This window comes from Oncorhynchus nerka, linkage group LG17, assembly GCF_034236695.1.
Source record: "Oncorhynchus nerka isolate Pitt River linkage group LG17, Oner_Uvic_2.0, whole genome shotgun sequence".
NCBI lineage: Eukaryota > Metazoa > Chordata > Actinopteri > Salmoniformes > Salmonidae > Oncorhynchus > Oncorhynchus nerka.
In genome coordinates, this window is record NC_088412.1 from 8,531,925 (window position 1) to 8,553,619 (window position 21,695).

A 21,695-nucleotide genomic window follows, 5' to 3' on the forward strand; every position below is an offset into this window, starting at 1 on the left:
AATGGCACTATATTCCCCATGTCGTGCACTACTTTTGACTAGAGTCCTATGTAGGGAATTGTATTTTTTATTTAACTAGGCAAGTCAGTTAAGAACAAATTCTTATTTACAATGACATGAGAGAAGCACTGCTTTACAGAGCTTATTTTCCTCTTGATTCAAAAGAAAGCCTCCCAGAATAGTAGTGATGATGTAAGATCTGTTTGCCTTTTAGGTCATAATGAATCAAAATTCAAAAAGGCACTCGCACATCTGAGCTATATTTATTTGCAGGTGCATGGTGACGTCACTGATTGAAACGCTATTAGCGCGCACCACCGCTAACTAGCTAGCCATTTCACATCCGTTACACATGGTAACAATTAAACACGTGAAAAAAAATATTAAAGAAACCCCCCCACTGCTCTGACGCATACGGAAAGCTTAATGAAGAGCAGCGATTCTAGTAAGAGCAGTGTGTGGGTTTCCTCTTTTCTCAGATAATACATCTGATCCTAGATCAGATGTGAATACGGCCCTGATGAGAGCCTATAGCCTTGTTAAACCACCAAACGTAACACATTTACTCTGGTATAACCAGGCTACGATAGAGAGCCTACTGTAGTCTTCATTCTGACCTTTGGGCATTTCTAAAGAATTTTCGACCACACAACTACATGTAAATCATTCTGGGGTGTAGTTTCCCCCCTAGCTACAGATCTAGGATCAGCTTCCCCTAAATTTAAACAATTTTCTGGAAAAAAGCAAATAATGATCTCAGATCAGTGTCTAGAGGCAGCTTCATCCTACACCTTCCACCCATAGATTATATACAACAGCCTCACCAACTACTAACACACAAAGAAACAAGCTAAAAACCAGAAAAAAAGAAAAAAAAACATTAATATATTTCACTTTAATGTTTGAGTTAACATCCAGACGGTGTCTTCAGTGCAGCTAGAAACAGAACAGACTTACATACCAGTGCAGTTTTAAAGTGTGATTGGGGGCAGAGTCAACACCTCAAATAGCACCCTATTCAGTGCACTACTTTTGACCCAGGGCCAATTGGGCTCTGAGGGCCCTTGTCAAATGCTGTGCACTATCTAGGGAATAGCGTGCCCTATGGGACGTAGCCATACAGTAGACAAATGTCTTTATAGTATTGCTATATTCAGTTGCCTGACTGCCTGCCAGCCAGCCTCCATCCAACGTACAGACAGGTTCCCTGGACCCGGTCCTCAGCTCTGGGGAAAAAGGCCTGGGAGGACTGGGGAAAAAGGCCTGGGAGGACTGGGGAAAAAGGCCTGGGATGACTGAGGAAAGGGCGTGGCATCTGTACTGAGCTCTCCATCTTTCAGTCTCTGTACTGAGAGCATCTCACATTAAGTTAAGCTTCACATCACACAGTCCTTTTGCTTATAAAAATGTATTGTTATTTAACATAGTCTGTTCAGTTCCTGAGTTCCTTTTTTGACTTCCCATCTGAAGTCTGGTCGTTTTATACACATTTTTTTTTTTAAAAGAAGAAGAAGTTTGCCTATGTTTGTTCAAACCTTATAGCGGAGAGTCATGACCCCAACATTTTCCCATGAATCCCATTCACTGAGGAAAACGCAAAAAAAAAAAAAAAAAACGAATAAGAGTAATTTGTGATTGAGACCTAGTGAGTGTGTCAGTCTGCAGTCTGATGGACCTGCTAAAACTCCACAGGTCCAACAGCAGCACCCGTCTGAATCTTCATCTCACCCCCGGGGGGGGGGGGGGGGGGGGGGGACTATGCCATCTGTCTCTCCTCTGACACAGCAGCCTGGTAGGTGGAATAAGGTCTGCCCATCCATCTTGTACTCGTTCATTCATTCTTTCCATTCTCTCTGATAAAGCCATGCGTTTCTCCCCTCTCAGGTTTTCCTCATCATCCGACGTGTTTGCCAGGCGTGGAATTTATTGTAGGCCATCTGAAACATGTCCTCAAGGTGACCAGTAAGCTGTAGGAGAGATTTAAAACATCATATTCTGAGATGAAGAAAATAATGTCCTGGAGCTCTCAAGGGTCACAGATAAAGACACCCTCTGTAGACCGTACACAAGGTTCTCTTTGAAAAGGTCAGTCTATAGTATTTACCAGACACACTGACCCAGGGGGGGGGCACTATTAGCTACCTGATATAAATAATGAGTCTCTGGGGGGGCACTATTAGCTACCTGATATAAATATTGAGTCTCTAGGGGGGCACTATTAGCTACCTGATATAAATATTGAGTCTCTAGGGGGGGGGGCACTATTAGCTACCTGATATAAATACTGAGTCTCTGGGGGGCACTATTAGCTACCTGATATAAATATTGAGTCTCTAGGGGGGCACTATTAGCTACCTGATATAAATACTGAGTCTCTAGGGGGGGGGGCACTATTAGCTACCTGATATAAATAATGAGTCTAGGGGGGCACTATTAGCTACCTGATATAAATAATGAGTCTCTGGGGGGCACTATTAGCTACCTGATATAAATAATGAGTCTCTAGGGGGGGGGGGCACTATTAGCTACCTGATATAAATAATGAGTCTCTAGGGGGGGGGGCTTACGTTAGTACTCAGGTATTGACGCTGGACTTTCTCCTGGAAGGGGCGGAGCTTGGTCATCTGGAATCTCTCCAGGTTGGACCGCATCTTTACCACCTGACACACACACGAGAAAAGACATGTAAGAGTCAATGGCAACAGAGTCAACGGCGACAGTCAAAATGTTTTTTTTTTCTCTTCTGCAAAATAGCCTTCACTTGTTGCTATAGAGATGATAGAAAAGGTAGTAAAACTGCAACTCCTTTCAAATTCATATTGACCCCATGGATGCAACGACAGACAACGCGTGATGTGCATCTTTCTCTTTCAAGATGATACGATACGCATCTAGACACACGGGCTCCAATTCAGGAACGATACGTTTAAAAAAATATATAGTTTTAAACAATTTGGTGCAATTCGGTTTGATTAGAGAACGATTTGATTGTGACACGATTCAATGCACTAACATTTGTTACATAAACACATACATTTTCCATTCTACATTAAAATCTGCTGCTGTTGGAGCTCACGAGCCGGGCCTCTGGGCCGGATCCAAACGAGCCGGGCCTCTGGGCCGGATCCAAACGAGCCGGGCCTCTGGGCCGGATCCAAACGAGCCTGGCTGTGTGTGTGTGTGTGTGTGTGGGGGTTGGTTCTGTCTGAGCAGACTGTTTGTGTGACTGTGTAAATGATGTATGTACTATGTAGGCACCTGAGCTGAGCCATAATGGAGACTAGGCATCTACCACCCCACTACCAGATTAGAGCCATAATGGAGACTAGGCATCTACCACCCCACTACCAGATTAGAGCCATAATGGAGACTAGGCATCTTCCACCCAATTATCAGATTAGAGCCATAAAGGAAACTAGACAATGTAGCCTGTTTTTTGTCCCCCCCCCCACTTTGGTTCTGAAATCACCATCACCCACTAATTAACTTGTCAAGTTTACACACTGGTAGATGTATCAATATTTATAGTTTATAAATGATAAAATTATTATACATACACTCAAGGGCCAGTTTATTAGGTACACCACCCCGTACACAAAAAAAATGGTTTGCTCCTATAGTGAGTCACGTGGCCGTGGTTTACTATATAAAGCAGGCAGACGGGCATCCAGGTACTGTTTGATTGAATGTTGGAACCAGTGACCTAAGTGATTGAGCGCCGTATGATCCCCGGAAACGACCTCCTGGGCTTTTCACACACGACAGTGTCTAGGGTTTACTGAGAACGGTGAGACAAAACAAATAATAATAATCCAGTCAGCGGCAGTCGTGTGGGTGAAAAACAGCTCGTTGATGAGAGGTGGAAGGAGAATGGCAGGAATCATGCAAGCTAACAGGCAGGCCCACAAACAGGCAAATTAAGGTGCAGCACAACAGTGGTGTGCAGAACGGCATCTCAGAACACACAACCCGATGGTCCTCGTCACGGATTGGCTATTGCAGCAGACGACCACACCGGGTTCCACTCCTATCAGCTAAAAACAAGAAGAAGTGGCTCCAGTAGGCAACGACATCACCAACACCACACAAATGACGAGTGGAACAACATAGCCTGGTCCGACAAACACCACTTCCTGTTGCGTCATGCTGATGGCAGAGTCAGGATTTGCAGAGGCAGCCGGAGACCAAGGCCACATCCTGCCCGGTGTCAACAGTACAGGCTGGTGGTGTAATGGTGTGGGGAATGATTTCCTGGAACACGTTAGGTCCCTTGATAACAATTGATTAACGGTTCCACGCCTCCAAGAATTCAGGCTGTTCTGGAGGCTAAGGGGGGGGGGGGTGTCCAACACAGTACTAGATGGGTGTACCTAATAAACTGACCACTGAGTTTATAACCCATCTCAAAACAGAATGGATTTAACCGTTTGTAAGTTCGCTGATCTTCACTCCCCTCGGTCAATACAGCGCACCTCGCAAAGTGATCGCCGTCCTCGTTTTGAAAATGATCAACTTCACCATGTACATCTAAAAATGACCATATACACCGATTGTTTAAAGCAACAACAAAAAAAAATACCAAAATGATTGCTGATGGTGAACCTGAATAAACTAAAATAAAAATCTATTGTAAGCCCCGTTCAGCAGGTAACCTATAGCCAGATGAGTCGTCTCTCCGGTAGCTTAGCTACTACATTTAAAAACATGCTTTCTTTTTTCGGCCATTTTGAATGCTTGAAGGTGCAGTGGAGATGTGTAAGATCAGGCTGTCTACCTGGCATTGGTAAGCATGCGATGCTGGGCACCGTGCACAGTTTAGTTTAAGGCTACTGATATTGCCTTGGGTAGATCGGCTTGCAAAATGACTTGTAGATCAATGACAACACACTTAACTGCTTAGTTCCACACCGATGGAGAGGGGACGCACCAGCAGTTGGCACAAAAGAATAAACATTTTCGGAAGATGCAAAAAATTCATAATAATAATAATAATAATAATAATATGAACAAAACATTAGTGAAATCGGCATGTCCTAATGTTTGAATCGATTTTCTGACCAATGCATGCTACATTTGGATCGGTTTGGGGTCCGCTGTACTGACAACCCACGCGATTCTAGACCGACCCACGCGATTCTAGACCGACCCACGCGATTCTAGACCGACCCACGCGATTCTAGACCGACCCACGCGATTCTAGACCCACGCGATTCTAGACCGACCCACGCGATTCTAGACCGACCCACGCGATTCTAGACCGACCCACGCGATTCTAGACCGAGGGTTGCAGTAGATGGACGGCCAATGGATTTCAGAGCAGTTACATTCCTCAACCGTTTATCAAAACAGTGGTGGGGGTAGGCAGGTCTGTTATCGTTTGAACTGCAGATTGCCCTCTTCAAGCAGTAGTCACCTTCTCTTCCAGGAAAAGTGTGTTGACAGGAAAACAGGACCAGAAGTGTCTCAGCAGCTCCCCAGCAGCCGTGTACAGATGCTTCAGCTCCCCCTGAACGTCATTGGGAACCATCTCTGTAAACCGAGGAAACAGAAGCGATAACATCCTTGTCGGTGACTGGCCGGGGCCGACAGGACTATTCATCAGGTAAATAAACCTGAAGGAAAGGGGTTCATCAGTAAACTCACGGTTAATGGCTTGCTGTGCTAATGCCTGCATGAGAACACCCCCCGGAGAGAGGGCGGCGATGGCACAACTGGCTGTACTGCTGGACATCACCTGTAAAAGGGAGGATTACGACCGTTAAAAAGACCTTTAGAACAAATATTTTAAAAAACACAGATTTCAACAGCAAACAGTATCTTTCAACCTCTCCTGCCTAGAACCTAACAAAAACCCAGAGCCTCTGACGCAATAACGCATGTTTTTTTCCTTCAGTTCTGGGTTTCCCCGAGATTAGCGGAGAAACAGAGGGGTGTCTAACCTGAGTAAGGCAGGGTTTGTAGCTGGCTATTTCCTGCTTTATACAGTTGACAGAGTTGACGATGTCTTGACTGGTGGTGTACTGTTGGGGCAGGAGAGGCACGGGACCATGAGAGTACCTGCAAGAACAGACAGGTACATTTACAACATTACCATTAGTTATCAAAAAGAAATGAAGACCAAGGCACTCTTCATATAATTAATTAAAATTGTATGGCATGTTCAAGAGAAACAGAGTTAAAACAATATTGTGCTCATCCCTCACAGCAGTCAAGTAATGCATTCCATCAAGAGATGCTCACAATCTGATTGGACTGAACGACGAGGTCGGCAGGTAGCCTAGTGGTTAGAGTGTTGGGCCAGTAACCGAAAGGTTGCTAGATCGAATCCCCGAGCTGACAATGTAAAAATCGGTCGTTCTGCCCCTGAAACAATAGTGCTCATCCCTCACAGCAGTCAAGCCATGCATTCCATCAAGACTTGCTCACAATCTGATTGCAGCCACAACTAGATCAATAAATAATCACACTTGTATGCTATTGCCTAGCAATCAACATGTAAAATTGTTCAAACACCACTTTTAGGCTACAAGTCTCAGCCCCAGTAAGTGGCAGCCCCAGTAATCCCCTTTATGGTAGAGACCATGTGAACGAGAGGCTTTTAGAATCATAAACTCAAACCTGGGGTCATCGTTCACCGGCATGCTCTCCAGCCATTACTAACTCAAATAAACTAAATGAGATTGTTTTTTGGACTGAACGACGAGGTCGTTGGTTAGTGGTTAGAGCGTTGGGCCAGTAACCGAAAGGTTGCTGGATCGAATCCCCGAGCTGACAAGGTAAGAATCTGTGGTTCTGCCCCTGAACAAGGCAGTTTAACCCACTGTTCCTAGGCCATCATTGAAAATAACAATTTGTTCTTAACCGACTTGCCAAGTTAAATAAAGGTTTAAAAAAATAATCTAATAATCTGTAAAAAAAAGAGCCATTCTTCCCATCACTAAAGTATATGTGAGAGAACCAGGGTTGGGGTCAATTATTATTTTATTTAACTTGGCAAGTCAGTTAATTAAGAACAAATTCTTATTTACAATGACTGCCTACACCGGTCGAACCCGGACGACACTGGGCCAATTGTGCGCCGCCGCCCTACGGGACTCCCAATCACGGCCGGTTGTGATACATCCTGGATTCGAACCAGGATGTCTTTAGTGACGCTCTAGCACTGAGACGCAGTAACTTAGACCGCTGCGCCACTCAGGAGCCCAATTTGAATATAAGGCAGTCAGTTCAGGAAGTGATTTAAAAAAAAAAAACTTTTAGAATTAAATAGCTTCTACTTTTCAGTTTATTGAGAAATCATTGAATCATTTTTTTCAATTATTGAATGGGAATTTAAATTTACTTCCTGAACTCAGACTTCAATTAGACTGGACTCCATTCCTGGAGAGAACAGACGACAACTTACATACATTCATTTAAAAAGAGCCAGGGCCAGAGGGCCGAGCCAGGGCCAGAGGGCCGAGCCAGGGCCAGAGGGCCGAGCCAGAGGGCCGAGCCAGGGCCAGAGGGCCGAGCCAGGGCCAGAGAGCCGAGCCAGGGCCAGAGAGCCGAGCCAGGGCCAGAGAGCCGAGCCAGGGCCAGAGAGCCGAGCCAGAGAGCACACTAGTTCCAAAGTACGGTGTCCATGAACAACCACAGAGAGAAAGCAGAGCACCCACTCAGTGATATCGAACCCACCTGTCAGACTTCTTGAGGTTCAGAGCCACTGTCTTCTTCCCATTCTCCCTATGAAGGTCCTCGTACTCTATGACATCTTGTATTTTCACCTGAAACACACCACAGCTTTAATAACAAAAAGTGCCAAATCATCTTGGAAAGGAAGCACACAGTTTGGCTCTCTGTACCATCATAAAGGGTAAGAGCCTATAGCCACAGCATGGCAGAGTGATGAATGTGTTTACTGTGAGTCAATGCTCATAATGTACACTGAACAACAATATAAACAGGACATGTAATGTGCTGGTCCCATGTTTCACAGCTAGAATATACAGTATATACTGAACAACAAGATAAACAGGACATGTAATGTGCTGGTCCCATGTTTCACAGCTAGAATATACAGTATATACTGAACAACAATATAAACAGAACATGTAATGTGCTGGTCCCATGTTTCATGAGCTGAAATAAGATCCCAGAATTTTGCCATATGCACAAAAAGGCTTATTTCTCTGAAATGTTGCACAAATTTGTTTACATCCCTGTTTGAGAACATTTCTCATTTGTCAAGATAATCCATCCACCTGACAGGTATGGAATATCAAGACGCTGATTAAACAGCATGATCATTACACAGGTGCACCTTGTGCTGGGGACAATAAAAGGCCACTAAGTTGTCACACAACGTCACAGCTATCTCAAGTTGAGGGAGTGTGCAATTGGCATGCTGACTGCGGGAATATCCACCAGAGCTGTTGCCAGAGAATTTAATGTTAATTTCTCTACCATAAGCCACCTCCAATGGTTTTTTTTTTTTTTTTATGTGGCAGTACGTCTAACCAGGGGGGGGGCAGTTTTTAGATATCAACATTGTGAACAGAGTGCCCCCATGGTGGCAGTGGAGTTATGGTATAGGCCGGCATAAGTTAACGACAACGAACATAATTGCATTTTATTGATTCCAATTTGAATGCACAGAGATACCGTGACGAGATCCTGAGGCCCATTGACGTGCCATTCATCCACCCGCCATCACCTCATGTTTCATTCAGCATGATAACGCACGGCTCCATGTGACAAGGATCTGTACACAATTCCTGGAAGCTGAAAATGTCCCAGTTCTTCCATGGCCTGCATACTCACCAGACATGTCACCCTTTGAGCATGTTTGGGATGCTCTGGATCGATGTGTACAACAGCACGTTCCAGTTCCCGCCAATATTCATCAACTTCGCACAGCCATTGAAGAGTGGAACAACATTCCACAAGCAACAGCCTGATCAATCTATGCGAAGGAGATATGATGCACTGCATGAGGCAATGGTGGTTCTGATCCACGCCCCTACTAATAAGGTACCTGTATTCCCAGTCAAGTGAAATCAATAGATTAGGGCCTAATGAATTTATTTCAATTGACCGATTTCCTTCTATAAACTGTAACTCAGTAAAATCTTTGAAAAATTGTTGCATGTTGCATTTATATTTTTGTTCAGTATATTTATAAAAGCTCAGCGCTTAAACAAGCCTTTATCTTGTATGATTTGCCTTCACAGTAAGAGAGATAATCATCATACCTTCTTAATGGGTGGTTGGAAGAAGTCCGAATCCTTAGAGTTTCCATCTGTACTGCTAGTCTCACAGGCCTGACCGTTAGGAGCATCCCTATGAAGACAGACCGCTAGGTTAGCACACGGGTCTGCAGTGAAAACGACAGAGAAGATCTCTTTTGAGAATGTACTTAATCGTCAACTCACGCTTTCTTTCCGGAGCCTGCTGCCAGCACCATGGTACTGTGGTGGTTGAACCTCTTGATTATGGCAGAGTTACTGTTCTCCTTCACGGTCTTGTTAGTATTGGACGTAGAAGGTGCTGTGGAGTTAGACCCATAACCCTGGAGAGAGGACATCATACTATTTAGTGACGCATCGAGTTAGACCCATAACCCTGGAGAGAGGACAGTGATTAGTGACACGTCGAGTTAGACCCATAACCCCGGAGAGAGGACATACTGATTAATATAATGAGCCATTAGCAGAAGATTTTATCCAAAGCCACCTGGTCATATGTGCATACATTTTACATATGGTGGCCTCAGCGGGAATCAAACCCACAACCCTTGCTCTACCAACAGAGCCACAGAGGACCAACTGTTTCCCACCTTATGGGTAAGGATTTATTTATTTTTTTTCCCTTTTTTGGGGTTTCCAATTGGGTAGTTACAGTCTTGTCTGTACGGGAGATGCAGCGATGAGACTCGGGAGAGGTGAAGGTCGAGAGCCGCGCGTCCTCTGAAACACAACCCAACCACACCGCTTCTTGACAACGCACGCTTATCCTGGAACCCAGTCGCCCCAATGTGTCTGAAGAAACAACGTACACCTGCCGACCGTGTCAGCGTGCATTGCGCCCGGCCCGCCACAGGATTTGCTAGAGCGTGATGGGAAAAGGACATCCCTGCCGGCCAAACCCTCCCCTAACACGGACGACGCTAGGCCAATTGTGAGCCGCCCCATGGGTCTACCGGTCACGACAGAGCCTGGACTCGAACCATGATCTCTAGTGGCACAGCTAGCACTGCGATGCAGTGCCTAGGACCAATGCACCTCTCGGGATGACCAAAGGTTAAGAATTGGAGGGTGAGCTGGCAGGCAGCATTAGAAGGTGAATGAATGCTCACAACCTCTCCGACATTCAACAAAATACCACCTGGATTTTGTGGTGTCCCAAGATTATAAGCGGGGATGCGAAAACGGCACCAAAGAGTGAAACAGTGAGGTACTATCTGTGGTCTGTTACTTGTCTAACAGAACACAGAGGGTGTCCTTTAATGGAAGCCTCTCCTGCAAAATCCAGGTAGAGTCAGGCATTCCACAGGGCAGCTGTCTAGGCCCCATACTTAAAAAATATATATATTCCCTTATGACCAGCGTGCCACTGGCACGGAGTAAAGCCTGTGTGTCTGAGTATGCCGCACCACTCTACACATCAGCTACCACAGCAACTTAATTGACTGTAACAATTAACAAAGAGCTGCGGTCAGTTCCAGAATGGGTGCCAAGATAAAGGCTAATCCCAAATATTTCAAAAAGTAAAAGCTTTGTATTTGGGACAAATCGTTAACTAAACCTCAACTAAAACTTGTAATAAATAAATGTTGAAATTGAGCAAGTTGAGGCGGCTAATCTGCTTGGAGAAACCCTGGATTGTAAATTGTAGGAATGTATTCACTTGCAAAAAACGTTGCAAAAATAAATAATTTAAGAGTTTCTTTTAGACAAATTCAGGTAGATCCTTTTTGGTTCCTAATGGTGTAAAGTGCCCAATAATGTAACATCACCTCATCTAACGACTTATCCTCCAGTGACAGCAGGTCCACCATTGGGTTCTTCACTCCTTGGAACACCATGGACTTCAGGCCTGCAGAATATGGAAAAGCACAGAAATTAAAACTGACACTAACCATTGCAGCATCATTATTATATTGGTATCACTCTCTTGCAGTATGCTTTAGGTGTAGATGGTAGAGGCTTTACACACACAACTAATATAATAAAAGGAGCTGGACATTTTTTTTTTTTTACCCAATCCAGGAAGTGAGTAGACATTCCCTTATCTCTATGAACAAAAAAAATAAGATAACTTTCTAAACCAGAAGACTATAAACCCATTGACTGCTCTCCTCTGAGTGAGAAGTGATTGTACCCTTCTCGTCCTGCTTTGCACACTCTGAGAAGATGTCTTGCAGGCCCGTGTTGATGCGGTCTCGGTGGAAGTAGTGGGACTGGAAGAACCGCGTCCAGAACTCCTTCTCTGTCATGTCATGAGGAACGTTCTCACCATACTTCTGTTTGACTGGAAGGAAACGTTAAGCGAGTCAATGACAGGACAATATAGGACACTAGTGTGATGCAAAAAAAAAAAATAGACCACTGAACCAGGGTCTGTAGTGACACCTCTAGCACTGAGATACAGAGATACAAAAAAAAAAACAGACCACTGAACCAGGGTCTGTAGTGACACCTCTAGCACTGAGATACAGAGATACAACAAAAAAAACAGACCACTGAACCAGGGTCTGTAGTGCCACCTCTAGCACTGAGATACAGAGATACAACAAAAAAAAACAGACCACTGAACCAGGGTCTGTAGTGCCACCTCTAGCACTGAGATACAGAGATGCAACAAAAAAACAGACCACTGAACCAGGGTCTGTAGTGACACCTCTAGCACTGAGATACAGAGATACAACAAAAAAAACAGACCACTGAACCAGGGTCTGTAGTGACACCTCTAGCACTGAGATACAGAGATACAACAAAAAAAACAGACCACTGAACCAGGGTCTGTAGTGACACCTCTAGCACTGAGATACAGAGATACAAAAAAAAACATGGCTCTGTTTGAATACATAATACATCCTTCCTCCTTATTTTATGTACATCACTGATCTGGTTGGACACCGTCCCTTATCCAATCAGTTAGTGATCAGGGATAACCAAGGAAGTGAAGAAGGCTGCATTCGAAGGGTACATACACAGAGTGCACAACACATTAGCAACACCTGCTTTTTCCATGACAGACTGACCAGGTGAAAGCTATGACCCCTTATTGATGTCACTGGTTAAATCCACTTCAAATCAGTGTAGACGAAGGGGAAGAGACAGATTAATTAAGTATTTTTAACACTTGAGACAATTGAGAGAGTGGCACACACACATTCAGGAGGTGAATGGGCAAGACAAAATATTCAAGTGCCTTTGAACAGGTGCACCGGTTTGAGTGAGTCAAGAACTGCAACGCTGCTGGGTTGTCGCTCAACAGTTTCCCATGTGTACCAAGAATGGTCAACAACCCAAAGGACATCCAGCCAACTTGAACACAACTATGGGAAGCATTTGGCGTCAACATGGGCCAGCATCCCTGTGGAACACTTGACACCTTGTAAAGTCCATGCCCTGACGAATTGAGGGTGTTCTGAGAGTAAAATGGGGCGCAACTCAATATTAGGAATATCCTGATGTTTTGTACACTCAGTGTATATAATATAAATATAATTAATAATATAAATATAATTACATGCCATTTAGCAGACACTTTTTCTTTTTTTACCCCAATTTCGTGTTTTCCAATTGTTGGTAGCTACTATCTTGTCTCATCGCTACAACTCCCGTACGGGCTCGGGAGAGACGAAGGTCGAAAGCCATGCACCCTCCGAAACACAACCCAAACAAGCCGCACTGCTTCTTTAACACAGCGCGCCTCCAACCCGGAAGCCAGCCGCACCAATGTGTCGGAGGAAACACCGTGCACCTGGCAACCACCGTGCACCTGGGGCGGCAGGGTAGCCTAGTGGTTAGAGCGTTGGACTAGTAACCGGAAGGTTGCAAGTTCAAACCCCCGAGCTGACAAGGTACAAATCTGTTGTTCTGCCCCTGAACAGGCAGTTAACCCGCTGTTCCTAGGCCGTCATTGAAAATAAGAATTTGTTCTTAACTGACTTGCCTGGTTAAATAAAAAATCAAAATAAAACCTTGGTTAGCGCGCACTGCGCCCGGCCCGCCACAAGAGTCGCTGGTGCGAGATGAGACAAGGATATCCCTTCCGGCCAAACCCTCCCTGACCCGGACGGCGCTAGACCAATTGTAAATCGCCCCACGGACCTCCCAGTCGCGGCCGGCTGCGGCAGAGCCTGGGCGCGAAACCAGTCTCTGGTGGCACAGCTAGCACTGTGATGCAGTGCCGTAGTCTACTGCGCCACCCGGGAGGCCGTAGCAGACGCTTTTATCCAAAGCAACTTAGTCACGCATGCATACATTTATTGGAAAGTTATTCCAACAAGTCCCATCTAGCACGACCAATCATTACGTGTCAACCACCAAGTAGGTGAAGTGACAACATCGTTTTCAACTCTTCCCATTGGTTTCCATGACCGAGAACCCGAGGTGTCTTACCTGCAGGGTACGTTCTGAAGATTGACTCGATAATGTCAGATGTAAGGTTGTATCTAAGGCCGTTACAGCCATCTGTCTGGGGCCGGATGTCCGCCTGAAATAACACAAAGGGCTTTATCCATCCACAATCCCCGTTTGGAGTCAGCATGGGCAAGACAAGACAGATACAGGACACTGGGACAGTTTGACCATGGGAAACATCGGTTTTATCCAAAATGGCACCCCATTCCCTTTATAGTGCACTACTATGGGTTAAAACCATGGGGGGGGGGAAATATGTGCCATTTGGGACACAACCCATCATTAAATCACTGAGCTCACCAAGAAGGCTGCCGAGATGCCAACTTCCTGCTTGTTGTTGGAGAGGGAGTGGTCCACGTTGTTTATGCTCAGCCGATTGGCCCAGAACTCCTCAGCGCTGATCACCTGACACACCACCAGATCCTTGTACAGCTGGAACAGCACCGGATCTTCCTGTAACATTCTAGAGAGAGGAGAAAACAATACATCACAAACAGCCTTTCGGTTGGTTATTCACTTAGCACACACACACACACACAATCAAGTCAATAAGATATTCTAGTCAGAAATCATGATCACAACGTTCTAAGAGTAAATATTAGCTGCCGTTTTCTTTTGCAATCTAGTTAAGGATAAGTGGTAAGTGGCGCTGGAATCTTTCCGTGATGTTGAAACTATGGAGATCTAGGGTGTATTCATTAAAATCGCAAAAATGTTTTGCAACAAACAGAAGTATTTCTAAATGGACAAATTCAGGTAACTCCCTACCTGTTTGGTACCGTTTGGTTTCTGGTGAATACTTCACAGTGACCAAGAAAGTTAAGGGGATCCGTGTCATTTGTCCCTCACCTGTTCTTCTCCTCCAGTTCCTTGTTAGCCCTCTTCTTGAACTTGGGCAGCAGCTGCTGGAGGAGGTCCTTGGCTGCATCGCGGTCTTTCAGGGCAGTGCTCTCATTGGAGAAGTGGAGGTTGGTGCTCTCCCCTGTGTGTAGGACCAACTGTAGCTGAATCTTGGCCTTGCCGTCTGGGCTGATTTTCTGACCTGCACAGGGTTGGGAGAAAGAATAAAGTCTTAGATCTTACTACTAAACAATCAATGCAACCATTCATAACAAGGAACCTCTCGTTACCCCCTTTTCACAGTACTGTGCTTGAAAATGTTATTTCCACATTCTCTTTCCAGCATCATGGCTGGCCATGCTTTCCACTTGGCTACCCCGACCCCGATCACCTGCACTGTACTCTCCACAGCAACTCGCCCAAGCCTCCCCCATTTCTCCTACAGACCTATATCTATCCTACCCTGCCTTTCTAAGGTCTTTGAAAGCCAAGTTAAACAGATTACCGACCATTTCGAATCCCTTCTCTGCTATGCAATCTGGGTTCAGAGCTGGTCATGGTTCTAAACAATATCGTAACCGACATCGATAAGAGACATTACTGTGCCGCTGTATTCATCGACCTGGTCAAGGCTTTCGACTCCGTCAATCACCAAATTCTTATCGGCAGACTCAACAGACTTGGTTTCTCAAATGATTGCCTCGCCTGGGTCACCAACTACTTCTTTCGATAGAGTTCAGTGTGTCAAATCAGAAGGCCTGTTGTCTGGACCTCTGGCAGTCTCTATGGGGGTGCCACAGGGTCCAATTCTCTTTTCTGTATACATCAATTATGTCGCTATTGCTGCAGGTGATTCTCTGATCCACCTCTACACAGACAACACCATTCTGTATCCTTCTGGCTCTTCTTTGGACACTGTGTTAACTAACCTCCAGACGAGCTTCAATGCCATACAACTGTCCTCCATGACCTCCAACTGCTCTTAAATGCAAGTAAAATACAATGCATGCTCTTCAACCGATCGCTGCCCGCACCTGCCCGTCTAGCATCACTACTCTGGAATGGTTCTGACCTATAATATGTGGACAACTACAAATACCTAGGTATCTGGTTTGACTGTAAACTCTCCTTCCAGACTCACATTAACTTCTCTATGGCAGGGGGCAGCATTGGGAATTTAGGATGAAAAGCCATAAAAGCTAGAATATGCATATAATTAGTGGATTTGGATAGAAAACACTGAAGTTTCTAAAACTGTTTGAATGATGTCTGAGTATGGCAGGCAAAAAAAATCCAACCAGGAAGTGGGAAATCTGAGGTTTGTAGTTTCTCAACTGTTGCCCTATCGAATACAGTGTCTATGGGGTCATCTTGCACTTCCTAAGGCTTCCACTAGATGTCAACAGTCTTTAGAACGTTGTTTCAGGCTTCTACTGTGAAGTGGGGCTGAATGAGGGGAGAAAGAGTCAGGTCTGGCAGCAGCCGCGAGCTCAGTCTCGCACGCTCACGTGATAGTTAGCTTGCGTTCCATTGCATTTCTGAAGACAAAGGAATTCTCTGGTTAGAACATTATTGAAGATTAATGTTAAAAACATCCTAAAGATTGATTCTGTACATCGTTTGACATGTTTCTACGGACTGTAACGGAATTTTTGGACTTTGTCTGCTCCTAGTGAACGCGCTTCGTAAGTTTGGATTTGTTTAACAAACGCGCTAACAAAAGAAGCTATTTGGACATAAATGGACATTATCAAACAAAACAAACATTTATTGTGGAACTGGGATTCCTGGGAGTGCATTCTGAGGAAGATCAGCAAAGGTAGGTGAATATTTATAATGCTATTTCTGACTTCTATTGAAGCCAACATGGCGGATATCTGTTTGGCTTGATTTGTCGTCTGAGCGCTGTACTCAGATTATTGCATGGTTTGCTTTTTCCGTAAAGTGTTTTTGAAATCTGACACAGCGGTTGCATTAAGGAGAAGTGTATCTATAAATCCGGGCATAATAGTTGTGTCTTTTAGCAATGTTTATTATGAGTATTCCTGTAAATTGATGTGGCTCTCTGCAAAACCACCAGGTGTTTTGGAACTACTGAATATAATGCGCCAATGTAAACTCAGATTTTTGTATACAAATATGAACTTTACCGAACAAAACATACATGTGTGTAACATGAAATCCTATGAGTGTCATCTGATGATCAAAGGTTAGTGATTCATTTGATCTATATTTCTGCTTTTTGTGACTTTTCTCTTTGGCTGGAAAAATGGCTGTGTTTTTCTGTGACTTGGCTCTGACCTAAACATAATCGTTTGGTTTGCTTTCGTTGTAAAGCCTTTTTGAAATAGGACAATGTGGCTGGATTTACAACAACTGTATCTTTAAAATGGTGTAAAATACATGTATGTTTGAGGAATTTTAAATATGGGATTTCTGTTGTTTTGAATTTGGCGCACTGCAGTTACACTGGCTGTTGACAGGTGGGACGCTACCATCCCACGTACCCTAGAGAGGTTAAGCATCTTCAATCCAAAATTAAATCTAGAATCGGCTTCCTATTTCGCAACAAAGCCTCCTTCACTCATGCTGCCAAACATACCCTCGTAAAATTGACCATCCGACCGATCCTCGACTTCGGGCGATGTCATCTACAAAATAGCCTCCAACGCTCTACTTAACTAGTTGCTCCTACCCTCTACTTTTTTGAACATTTTGTTAAAAATCGCGCAACATTTCAGCGCCCTGCTACTCATGCCAGGAATATAGTACGTTCATATGGTTAGAATGTGTGGATAAGAAACCCTCGGACGTTTTTAAAACTGGTTAAATCACGACTGTGGCTATAACATAACGTGCGTTACATCGGAAAGCGCAGGAAAACCTGATCACAGAAAATGGAAATAAATATCCTTGCGCCACTTCCAGCAATTGTTAACAGTGAGCCGAATTAGATAAGACCGAGCATTCAACTCCCACAGCATCCCCATGTTGTCTAGAGTCTTGTGAATTGAATCATCTTTGATTCTTGGTTGAACTGAAACAGGGGCACCACTTACCTCCAGTCTCCGCCCAGATCATTCTGGAAGAGCTCTCTCGTGAAATTTTTTCCAAGACGACAGCTAATGATTTTTACATCGCCTACGGATGATTTTTATCGCTTATTAACGTTTACTAATACCTAAAGTAGCATTACAAACGTATTTCGAAGTGTTTTGTGAAAGTTTATCGTCTACTTTTTGAATTAAAAAAAATGACGTTACGTTGTGAAATCGCTGTTTTTTTCGTTTATCACACAGTCTACATATAACGATATCTTGGCTTTATATGGCCCGATTTAATCGAAATAAAGACCCAATAGTGTTTATGGGACATCTAGGAGTGCCAACAAAGAAGATGGTGAAAGGTAATGACTGTTTTCTATTTTATTGTGCGGTTTGTGTAACGCCGAAATGCTAATTATTTTGTTTACGTCCCCTGCTGTGCTTTTGTGTTGTAGTGTATTGGTGCATGCTATCAGATAATAGCTTCTCATGCTGTCGCCGAAAAGCATTTTAAAAATCGGACTTGTTGCCTGGATTCACAACGAGTGTAGCTTTAATTTGATACCCTGCATGTGTATTTTAATGAACTTTTGAGTTTTAACTAATACTATTAGCATTTAGCGTAGCGCATTTGCATTTCCAGAGCTCTAGTTGGGACGCAAACGTCCCAAGTAGAAGCAAGAGGTTAACTAATTGGATGCAGTCTATCACAGTGTCATCCGTTTTGTCACCAAAGCCCCATATAATGCCTATCACTGCGACCTGTACGCTCTCGTTGGCTGGCCCTCGCTTCATACTCGTCGCCAAACCCACTGGCTCCAGGTCATCTACAAGTCTTTGCTAGGTAAAGCCCAGCCTTATCTCAGCTCACTGGTCACCATAGCAGCACCCACCCGTAGCAAACGCTCCAGCAGGTATATCTCACTGGTCACCCCCAAAGCCAATTCCTACTTTAGCCGCCTTTCCTTCCAGTTCTCTGCTGCCAATGACTGGAACAAACTGCAAAAATCACTGAAGCTGGAGACTCATATCTCCCTCGCTAGCTTTAAGCACCAGCTGTCAGAGCAGCTCAGATCACTGCACCTGTACATAGCCCATCTGTAAACAGCCCATCTATCTACCTCATCCACATACTGTATTTAGTTATTTATCTTTCTTGCTCATTTGCACCGCAGTATCTCTACCTGCACATTCATCCTCTGCACATCTATCACTCCAGTGTTTAATATTGTATTTACTTCACCACCATGGCCTATTTATTGCCTTAACTCCGTTATCCTACCTCATTTGCCCTCACTGTATATAGACTTTTCTACTGTATGTTTGTTTATTCCATGTTTAACTCTGTGTTGTTGTTTGTGTCGAACTGCTTTGCTTTATCTTGGCCAGGTCGCAGTTGTAAATGGGAACTTGTTCTCAACTAACCTACCTGGTTAAATAAAGGTGACATAAATAAATGTGTATATATATATTTTTTTTTTTTAATTTATTTTTTATTTATCAGAAACCATGATGGGTGTGTAGCCAGCAGATAGACTATCACAACACTGAGCCAAGCCAAAGTGTTGTGTGAGCTGTTCTGCCGGTAGCCTGGTACTCAGCACTTACAGCGTATGTCAGCATACAGGTGGCTGACGGTGAAACGGTCTTTCCCCTCTGGTCCCCAGGCTATCCTCTCTGCCATCAGGTAGAGGGTCCCGTCCTGCTTCCTCTGTCGGACCCTCTTCACCACCAGCAGCACCTCCTCCGACAACGTTGCCATGGCTGCGAGGGAGAGAAGAGGGGTAGAATATGCATATTAGTGGTAAGGTAAAGAGCTATATATTCGCAGAACAAAAATATAAATGCATCATGCAAAGTGTTGGTCCCATGTTCGTGAGCTGAAATAAAAGACCCCAGAAATGTATGTAATGTAAACGCGCCAGCCCAGGATCTCCACACCTGGCTTCTTCACCTGCGAGATTGTCTGACCAGCCATCTGGACAGTTTATTAAACTGTGGGTCTGCAAAATATCTCAGTTTGACGAGCACGCAGATCCTCACCAGGGTCTGAACCTGACTGCAGTTCAGCGTCATAACCGACTTCAGTGGGCAAATGCTCACCTCCGATGGCCACTGGCACGCTGGAGAAGTGTGCTCTTCATGGATGAACACCAGTTTCAACTGTACAGACAATTTGATTGATACTTAAACCATTGGCTCGAATCTAGGTATTGCCTTTTTAGATTGAGAAAATTAACAACTATGGGAGAAAGAAAATAATAATTTACTTCTCTCATTGACGTCACAAAACCCGGCCTGGTCTGTTTTGCAAGAGTTCCCGGTTCTCACTATGTTGCGCCTCTGCCTTAAGAAAGTCTTCGCTAAGACTATGTAGTGTCCAGTGGGTTAAATCACACGTTGGTGACGAAATGTCACTTCCCTTTGTCTTGATATTTTATAACAAATATCATAATTAAAATGTTCTGAATCGTTCAGTGGGGGTCTTTCTCTCAGATATCATTAGCATTTTATCCAAAAAGTCGGATTTCGTAACCGAAGTAACGTTACATCCGTGACTGTTGACATCGACGCAGGTTTCTTATGCAGGTTGCTCGTAAAAAAAAACTTTATCATTTTCCATGTTGTGGTTGTCGTCTTCATAGTTGTTTCTGCGAGTCGCAAACACCCAAATTAGCATGACAGGAGCTGAATTAAATATAAAATGCTTGGTAAAGTTACACGTTCAGTGCTCCGTTTTAATTTCAGAGACAGGGTTGTTTTTTGTGAGTAATCTTCGGAAAAATAACAGAAATTTCGAATTAATATGAAAACCGTATACTAAAATATATAAATACTACCTGTTTATTTTTTACCATATATAGTCTTATGTCCTGCGGATTCGATTAGACAGATGATTAGTTCAACGGGAAAGTGAGCCTGCCAGGTAGCCTGTATTTATTGCACCGAATCCAGCCAAACTGACGCGATGCAATTTTCCAGATTTTTTTAACACTTTTTTTCTCTGGCCTCCATTGATGTGGTCACCCTAATTCTAGTCATCCTACAAAAAAAGGTAAAAACTCAAACTTGTTGAACAGATAGTCATGTTTGCATCATTGGTTTTCTTAAAAGTATCATCTACACAATTAACATATTTGACCCATTGATCAAAAGATGCGTTTTTAAATTGGACACTCTGCACTATGTTGCAATGCACCCAATTAACAACCAGCTGTTATGTTAAATGCTTAGCATATGCATATTTTAGCACACCAAAACCGGACAGTGTCGACTGTTGAGCTTGCTAATGCTAACGAGCTAGGTAGCGAGCTGGCTAACTCAGCCGCGGAGACAGACTTGTCAAGAAAAGTCCATGTGACGTTAGCTAAATCAATCATGATTACCTCAAACTCCAACGCTGTTGCAGTTGATATATTGGTTTCGTGTTGTTCCGATGTGAAGCATACAATTTATTTAAGTGTAATTGTTATTTAAACGCGATATTTATGATAAAACTGTGCCCACTTGTACTTCGTGCTCCTCCATCGATACGGCTGCCAAGTTGTGCAACATTCAAATTCCTCCGGTGAAACAACAAGCGAAGTCTAAAAATGCCATTTATAGTTTCAATATATTTAGGTGAACATTAGCTACATCTTGAAACGAGAGACACATTCATTAAAATATAATTGGCAAAAACAAAATATAGATTTATTTTATTACTGTCAGTGAGAGGATCTCTGGAAATGACAGATAGGTAGCCAGTTGGTTACATTCAACAACATCCGTATAGAAACAGCTAATCAAAAATAGTTGGTGGAGTGAGTGCTTAAATATTGTATTGTGTAGCCTAATTTTGTCTTGTGCAATTTTGACGTCAATGTATTGGAATAGGTAATCAATGTTGCAGATTTCAGTGAGTAATCTGCGATTGCTACATACATTTTTGGATATTTAAATGGATGATATACCTATAGATTCTTGAAAAATATAACTTATTCCTTGCTTGTAAACTTACAGTGTATAGCTTAAATTTTGATGTCATGGATGGTCAGTCCTTGCATCTATAGCTTTGTATATGCATTTGAGGGTGGTTTCATTTCTCCAGCCCCATCCCTCCTATTTTTTTTCTTTAAAAAAAGGGTTTACAATTGTTACTGTTTGAACTGCGGGATTTCCCCTTTAATAGACGCAGTTA

At 43.7% G+C, this 21,695-nt stretch overlaps 1 protein-coding gene across 1 annotated transcript; it reads right to left on the reverse strand.

Annotated features, from left to right (window-relative positions):
* Positions 1-247: 247 nt before the first annotated feature.
* Positions 248-21,091, reverse strand: gtf2h1 (general transcription factor IIH, polypeptide 1). Its single transcript, XM_029685678.2, has 15 exons — positions 20,902-21,091; positions 19,124-19,279; positions 14,481-14,673; positions 13,932-14,094; positions 13,611-13,704; positions 11,362-11,511; positions 10,997-11,076; positions 9,414-9,550; positions 9,234-9,321; positions 7,678-7,766; positions 5,940-6,057; positions 5,644-5,734; positions 5,414-5,529; positions 2,568-2,660; positions 248-1,967 (listed from the first exon to the last, which is right to left on the reverse strand). The coding sequence occupies exons 2-15, from the start codon at positions 19,275-19,277 to the stop codon at positions 1,881-1,883; spliced, it is 1,653 nt and encodes a 550-aa protein (XP_029541538.1). The 5' UTR covers positions 19,278-19,279; positions 20,902-21,091; the 3' UTR covers positions 248-1,880.
* Positions 21,092-21,695: the final 604 nt, after the last annotated feature.

Coding starts and splice junctions, on each gene's coding strand:
- gtf2h1 (XM_029685678.2), bottom strand. CDS start 19,277: ATGGCAACGTTGTCGGAGGAGGTGCTGCTGGTGGTGAAGAGGGTCCGA. Junction 14,674..19,123: donor CCTGTATGCTGACATACGCT/GTAAGTGCTGAG, acceptor AACCCTGTGCAG/GTCAGAAAATCAGCCCAGAC. Junction 5,735..5,939: donor ACAAACCCTGCCTTACTCAG/GTTAGACACCCC, acceptor TCCCTTTTACAG/GTGATGTCCAGCAGTACAGC.